Source organism: Histoplasma capsulatum, genomic scaffold, assembly GCF_000149585.1.
Source record: "Histoplasma capsulatum NAm1 scaffold_3 genomic scaffold, whole genome shotgun sequence".
NCBI classification, from domain to species: Eukaryota; Fungi; Ascomycota; class Eurotiomycetes; order Onygenales; family Ajellomycetaceae; genus Histoplasma; species Histoplasma mississippiense.
The window spans coordinates 1,087,973-1,095,572 of NW_001813980.1; the positions used below are offsets into that span (position 1 = coordinate 1,087,973).

The window sequence follows — 7,600 nt, forward strand, 5'->3', positions numbered from 1 at the left end:
AACTAGCACGGATGTATAGTGCACACGGACAGAAAAAGGGGGTCTTATTATGGCTGTCTATTGTCTTTTTGTTTTGTTTGTTTTGGAGTGGAGTGGAGGAGATAAAAAAAAGAAGAGCGGGGTGATGGTGGAAAGAGAGGAAGAAGAAAAAGATAGAGGAACAAAGTTGAAGATAAGTCAACTATGGAACTACATAATAGATGACGTAAAAATAAACTGCGGAATTTCCACACACAGTTGTAAAATACCAGTCCTTCTAACAGCACTAGCAACCGTGTGTCTGTATATCTGTATACCTTGTCTCTCTCTATCTCTCTATCTCTCTATCTCTATCCCATCTCCATCTCGCTGTCTCTGTCTCTGCGTTGTCAAACCCCAAAAAAAAAAAGCGGTGGACGCCTTCCCGATCGGCGCAGTTAGGGCTCGCCCCCTTGCCGCATCCGGTTAGCTAGCCGAGGCCGGCACATGACGTCATTTCGGGTAATCCGAGTTCGCGAGCAAAAAGGCGACTTTGATCTGTCTTTTCTTTACAGATTAGTAGCAGAAGGAGTATTCTGTAGAGAGTAGAGAGTAGTACTGCTTGTTGCTGTCGGCTGTGGCGAGCGTCGGCGGGATCTTGGAAGCAGTCAGTCGTCGATATGACATCAATCTTGTCATCGTCAAGCCACGACTAGTACTGGTAAGTCAAGGCATGGGACCCTTTCCCCCCGTTCTTCTGAATGAAGGTAGTGTATGTACTCCCTGGCCTCGAGGGAATATTACTGGAGTGAGCAGCCCAACATCGTCCTCCCGAAATCTCCTTGAATTTCCAATCACCGGCAAAGAAAGACACTAGTAGCTGGGAGAAGGGAAAAGAAGAGCATACATCAGGGACTTGGCCAACTATGTCGGAGCTGAGGGGAACGAAATTGAATGCTCCAGATATACGAAAAAAAAAAAAAAAGAGGCCCTGGCACAAGTCCAGTCTAGACTCCGCCCCGGATTCTTCAAAATGATGTCTGCGTGCACTTCCAGCATTTATTTTATGTCAATTAATTATTTGCTTTTCGCAGGCTGGCGCTGGATTAGACAGGGGGGAAGGTTCGCTTGCGGCGAGACTGCAGTTGTATCAAGTTACATTTGTATAGATTAATTGCTCCTGGTAGTTATTGGTACAAATCTCCTGGCAAGTAGCACTACTACTACTACTACTACTACTACTACTACTACTACTACTACTACATACCAGTATTCATCTCTGGAGTCCTACTCAAGAGCGCTGTATCAATCAGCCATTTCCTGTCCCATCCACCGTCCTTCTGCCCTCGGGGTGGTCTCGAACCAAGGTTTGTTTCCCTGACGGCGACGAGCAACGGCTTTCCCAGCTTGCTCCAAGATTCCATTGTTTCGCTGTTTTCCCTGGCTTCTCTGGCTTCTCTGGCTTCTCTGGCTTTCCTGTACCCTGGCTGGCATTGCTGTCTGCTGTCTGCTGTCTGCTGTCTGCTGTCTGCTGTCTACAACGGCGAAAAAACATTCAATTACGTCAACCACAAGAAACTCTGTGTTAAAGTGATTTAACTAACTAGTGCAAGTAAATAACTAAGAATCCTGGAGCTCTGTTGTTCAGACTTCAGACTTCAGACTTCAGACTTCAGACTTCAGCGTCCAGCTGACATTTCTGTTTTCTTTTTTTATCGTGTTTATTTTTTCTACACGGTATTTATTTATATTCCCCGAGCCACGCAAACCTCCAAGCGCTGTTTGCTGTTTAAAGCGACGCCAGACCGAGACAAACCTTGGGAAGCACCAGCCGCAGGAAGCCAGTGGCTCCGCTGTTCGTTCTTCCCTCGCCACCCTCGATATCTTTTTACTTGTTGATTGTCTCCAGCAGAAAAATCACAAAGGGCTTCCCCCGTCCAAGCCGCTATCCTGGCGCTAATTCCAGACTCCGCGAAACGTTTCCTTTGCTTCTCTCCCTCCCTTGGCCCCGCTGCTGCTGCCGTTGCCGCCGTTGCCGCCGTTTCGCCCTCATCCACCCGAGACCATCCGCCTCCACGACCTTCCAAGACGCCTTCAAGCAGGCCTAGAAGAGGCCCACGGCCATTTTCGGTATCCCTCCCCCTGGCATATGGAGATATGTTGATGCCTCGAGAGGCCCTGCTAGTCGGCTCCGCGCCGTCCGTGAGCTCGGGATCGCATGCTGGTTCTAGTACCCCGAGCTCGACATCACTCAGCCGCCGTCGCCCGTCGAGCGCTGAATGCTGCGGCTATGCCCACGGCCGCAAAAGCGACGAGTCGTTATCCGCGCTGTCGCTGTTCGGGCATGAGAAAGTTGTCGCCTCGGCTAATGGGATTGCCGTTTCCATCTGCCTGGCTGAGCCGGTGCTGTTTCTTGAAGGGTTCGATCGCAATAACGCAGACACCACCAAGACATCGATTCTGCGGGGGACCCTCCGCTTGAAGCTATCCAAGCCGGCGAAGATCAAGAAGATCTGTTTGAACTTCAAGGGCATGGGACAGACGAATTGGCCTGAAGGTGGTTCCCCACTTGTTCCTTTGCTGTTCCTTTCGTTTCCTTTGTGTGTGTGTGTGTGTGTGTGTGTGTATAAAGCATTTCTATTCATTATGTAGCTAATTTTCTTCTTGAGTATTATTTTTACAGGAGTTCCACCCAAAAAGAACCAATTCCACGAGAACCATGCAATATTGAATCACACCTGGATGTTATTCAATGCGCAGCTCCCAGATGCCGAATATAGCCACGGAGCCGACCACATCAGACTCAAGGTACCAACGGTGTCGACGAAAGAGCTGGCAGCGTCGACAATCGAGCTCCTCGCACTTTCCACTTCAAATTTGTCGCGGGCGAAACAGTCCAAAGATGTCAAAAAACTGTCCCTTCAGTCAAATTGCTCACGGAGCTTTGCGAAAGGCGAATTCCCCCATCATGGTGAACCCAGTGTATTGGCGAGAGGCTTCAAGCTTTTCGAGCCCGGCGATTATTGGTACAATTTCGAGCTCCCTATCTCCTCACGGTACCCCGAGAGCATAGACTCGCCTGCGGGCTGGGTTAGGTACATGTTAGAAGCAAGTGTTGAACGATCAGGGGCATTCCGTCCGAACCTCCTCGGCCACAGAGAGGTGCCGTTTATCCGGACACCCCCGGAGGGGTCCCTGGAGCACGTCGAGCCCATTGCCATTTCGCGAACGTGGGAAGATCAGCTACACTACGATATCGTCATTTCGGGCAAATCTTTCCCGCTGGGTGGGCAGGTCCCCATTGCCTTTAAGCTGACGCCCCTGGCGAAGGTCTCGCTGCATCGCATCAAGGTGATTGTGTCCGAGAACACCCAGGTCGTGGCGAATAACAGGACATATCATAGAGTCGATGGGTCGAAGAAGGTGCTTTTGTTCGAGAAGCGCGCGGATTCGCAGAGTACCAGTGCGTTTCCCGGTAGTGTTTGTAGGGTAACTGCTGGTGGCGGTGTTGCGTATGATGCTCGAAGAGAGGCCGCCGAGGGAATAGAATATGTGAACCCACGGAACACCAATCTGCTGGGGGATCTGGAGGAGAGCTTTGAAGTCGGCCCGACGGAGATGGAGTTCAATGTGCAGCTTCCTACCTGCGCAGAACTGAAGAAAAGAGACCCTATTCGTTCGCTACATTTTGATACTACGCATGAGCAACTACAGATACACCATTGGATCAAGGTGAATTTTTTTTAATCTTTTTTTTTTTTTTTTTTTTTTTTTTTTCTTATAGAAATATATCTACTTTTTAACACATATACCCAGTACCAACGCATGTCGGCAAGCGGAGACAGCAACTAACAGATTGAACAAAAACCAGATCGTTCTCCGCCTCTCGAGAACAGACGAAAGAGACCCCAGCAAACGCCGCCATTTCGAAATCTCCATCGACTCCCCCTTCCACATCATGTCCTGCCTTGCCACGCAATCCAATATCTACCCGCCCGCCTACTCCTCGCCGATCCAACCCGCCGTCCAACGCCAAAATCTCTACTGCGGCTGCAAGATCGCCCAGCGAGACTCCACCACCCCGCCATCATCCTCTAGCGGCAGCAGCAATGGAACCGGCCTAAACAACTTTGCACGATCAAACGACACTGGTACCCTTGCTGCTGCTGCTGCTGCTGCTGCTACTGCCGCCGCCCACCCCACCCGCACCTTAACAAACAACACCAACCCCACCAACCCCAACCGCTTCAGCAACAGCAACGGGAATGCCAACGCCCGCCACACCCCACGCCCCATCCACCTGCTCCGCATCCCTTCCTTCGCGCCACCGTCCTTCGACGACCTGACCCCGCCCCCGCCCCCACCCCTCCCCACCCCACCGCCAGATTACACCACGATCGTGCCGGACGACGACCCGCGTGCGGGCCTGCACGATTACTTTTTGCGGCTGACGGTGGCGGAGCGCGAGTACGAGGAGGGCATGCGCGGGCGGTCGCATGTCGACGTGCCGCTGACGCCGGGCGGGAGGGTGCATCGAAGCATGGATATCCCGAGGGAGCGGGTTGTGGAGGAGGTGTGGGGTGGGAATGTTGCCGGGGGCGGGGGGAATGGGTGAGGGATATATTGGGTGGGAGGGAGAGAGAGATTATTTCTTCATTTTATTTCTTCAATTTTCGGAAACGAAATACATGGGATATGAAATACATGGGATATGGGATGGGATGGGTACTTCTAGTACTCGTAACTTGTATTTTGATTGTTACTAGTAAGTAGCATAGTATTACTCTAGTATGGTATGTTAATGTTAATCATTAGTTAATCAGTTTGTTAGCTGCTGCTCTTCGAGATTCAATGGGGGAGTTGAATTGAGATGAGATGCGAGATGCGAGATATCTAGATAGATTGGACCATGAGTTTTTTTTTTCTTTTTGGGGTTGATTGTTGGTCGCATGTATGTATGTAACGTAATCAACCACTCAACGCCCGTCTACACTCAACGCCCACCCAATCCTCATTTTTTCATCCATCTTCAAACACCCACAAGATGCACCACGAGGCAGTTATATTGTCCGCGATTGATGATTTGAATGCCCAATTGGTTCCTAATTACACTGTGACCGCTGAGAAATATGGAATCAGTCGTTATACACTCTCACGGCGCTATAGAGGTGTTCAAACGTCAAGAAAGGAAGCAACCTCTATCCACCGCAAAATCCTCACAGATTCGCAAGAAAATCGACTCCTTTTTCATATCAATCGATTGGCAGATCGCGGTTTCCCTTGTACGCCCCAAATCCTTCATAATCTTGTTGTTGAGATATTAAAAGAACCTATTGGAGCCAACTGGGTGGCAAGGTTCTGTCAACGCCACAAGGATGTAATCAAGTCAGTTTACCTGCGAAATATCGACCAAAAACGCAAGATTGCGGACAATTCTACATACTTTAAGCATTATTTTGATCTTGTATATATTGCTTTTCTCTACTGCTTTTCTTACTTTTATCTTGCTAATTTATTGTTGATTTGCAGCTACAGGAAAAGATCACTAAATACAATATTGAACCTGGGAATATCTACAACTTCGATGAAAAAGGATTCCTATTGGGCTTCATCCACACCCTCAAGCGTATTGTATCAATTAATGCGCTCAAATCCGGCCGTACAATAGGTGCCAGCCAGGATGGCAGCCGCGAATTCATTACACTACTTGCCTCAATTTGCGCCGATGGAACCTCACTCCCACCTGCTCTCATATATCAAGGGGAATCAAGGGATATGCAAGATACTTGGCTGGAAGATTTTGATAGCAAAAAGGATCAGGTCTACTTTGCTGCTTCAGAGAATGGATGGAGCAATGATGAATATGGGTTAATGTGGTTAAAGAAGATCTTTGAACCTCATACAAAAAAGAAAGCAGGGCGTGGATACAGGCTTCTTATATTAGATGGCCACTCATCCCATGTTAATATGGCATTCATCAATTACGCGGCTCAGCATAAGATTTTACTTGCTGTCTTTCCTCCCCACTCTACACACCGATTACAACCGCTAGATGTTGGGATATTTGGACCATTGAGCAAATCATATTCTAAGCATTTGAATGAGCGAATGAGAACCGGTATGGGATTTGTACGCACTACAAAGAGGTCTTTTTGGCAGCTATTTGATGCTGCTTGGAAGGAATCAGTTACATCCTCAAATATTATATCCGCGTTCGCTGCGGTTGGCCTACATCCATTTGATCCAGAACAGGTTCTTAAAAAGCTTGCAATACGCCCTTGCACCCCCCCAGACGCGCAATATCGACCCAGAAATCAGGAAAGAAGACGTCGCAAGCGTGGCAGGGCAATGGGGTTACTAGATTCTTCAAATCCGTCATTGGCACAGTTCTTTTCACCGGCAAAGGTGCAGAGCATCCGCGAGCAGATGACTGCCGCAGAGGCCGCCAAAAAGGATGAACAGGCTCGTAAGGAGGATGCCAAGTTGCAACACGCTATTCTTAAGGAGCAGAAGGAGACAGATATCATGTTACAGCGAATGGAGCGGGAGGCAGCTCGCCAGGCAGCTAAGGAGCAAAAGGAGATGGATAAGGCCGCAAGAGCCGCTCAACGGCAGATTGACAGGGAGCTTAGGGATGCAAAGAAGGCCCAAGAGCAAAAGGAAAAGGAAGAACGAGCTGCTGCGCGGCAGCAATCGCGGTTGGGGGGGGGCCAGGTTCGGGGGTCCAAAAATCACCTTCCTAATCGGGAAATCAGACCCTCGATTTCGCAAAGAGTGGCTAAATCGCGTTTTCAGAGCTCTGCCAGGTTGCCCGCGGGTCCGCCGCCGGGGGGTCCGGATGATATTGCAACCCCTACGGATTTGACCGCTGCCTGCTCATTGAATCTGCCTCCACCCAAGATTTCGCGTTCCGGGCGAGTTATTAAGCCCAACAAACATCTTTTGAATTAGCTATATATTTTTATATGTAATTTTCTATATATATTTTCATCATATAATATATCATATTAAAATCTAATTGCGTTGTTGAGATATTAATGAAAAGATTTCATTGTAGTGGTGGCAAAATAGCGGGCGTTGAGTGTAGACGGGCGTTGAGTGGTTGATTACGTTATGTATGTATGTATGTATGTATGTATGTATGTATGTATGCAACTCCAGCGCCAAAAATCGAGGTATATACCTTCAGAAGTACTTTCTATCTAATCTAAAGCTCTCTCTACTGCGCAGTTCTTTTTCTTTTTCTGTTTCTTTTTCAAATCCCGGCTTTGCTGGCTTTTTGTTAACAAAACAGGCAAAACAGGCAAACGCAATAGCGCAAGTAAGATGCGCCATGTTTCAATTCTCCCGCTCAATTGCGTTCTTGCGTTCGGATTCATATCCTTATGCTTACTATCGGTTATCTACCAGCTTTTTTTTTTTTTTTTTTTTTTTTTTTTCTGTTTCATCGCGACCCAACATCCATCAATACTTTTTATGTTTTTATTTAGCTGTACACTGCACAAGGACTAGTAATCAATGACGTAATAAATGTAGAATTAGTTAGATCATTAGGTATACAAATAATGTCCCCGCGTATTTGATTCCCGTCACTTCAGCCACGAGTCATCCAAGTCCCCAGTCTCTACTTCAGCCAGCAAAT

At 48.2% G+C, this 7,600-nt stretch overlaps 2 protein-coding genes across 2 annotated transcripts; both read left to right on the forward strand.

Moving 5' to 3' along the window:
• Nucleotides 1-691: 691 nt before the first annotated feature.
• Nucleotides 692-4,573, forward strand: HCAG_03464 (conserved hypothetical protein; the record flags this gene model as incomplete). Its single annotated transcript, XM_001541317.1, has 6 exons — nt 692-730; nt 1,174-1,325; nt 1,584-1,813; nt 1,868-2,558; nt 2,628-3,690; nt 3,830-4,573. The coding sequence occupies 6 exons, from the start codon at nt 692-694 to the stop codon at nt 4,571-4,573; spliced, it is 2,919 nt and encodes a 972-aa protein (XP_001541367.1).
• A 429-nt stretch (nt 4,574-5,002) lies between these two features.
• On the forward strand, nt 5,003-7,064 carry HCAG_03465 (predicted protein; the record flags this gene model as incomplete). Its single annotated transcript, XM_001541318.1, has 4 exons — nt 5,003-5,422; nt 5,488-6,672; nt 6,765-6,790; nt 7,016-7,064. 4 exons carry the CDS (start codon nt 5,003-5,005, stop codon nt 7,062-7,064), a joined length of 1,680 nt encoding a protein of 559 aa, XP_001541368.1.
• Between the last annotated feature and the right edge of the window lie 536 nt (nt 7,065-7,600).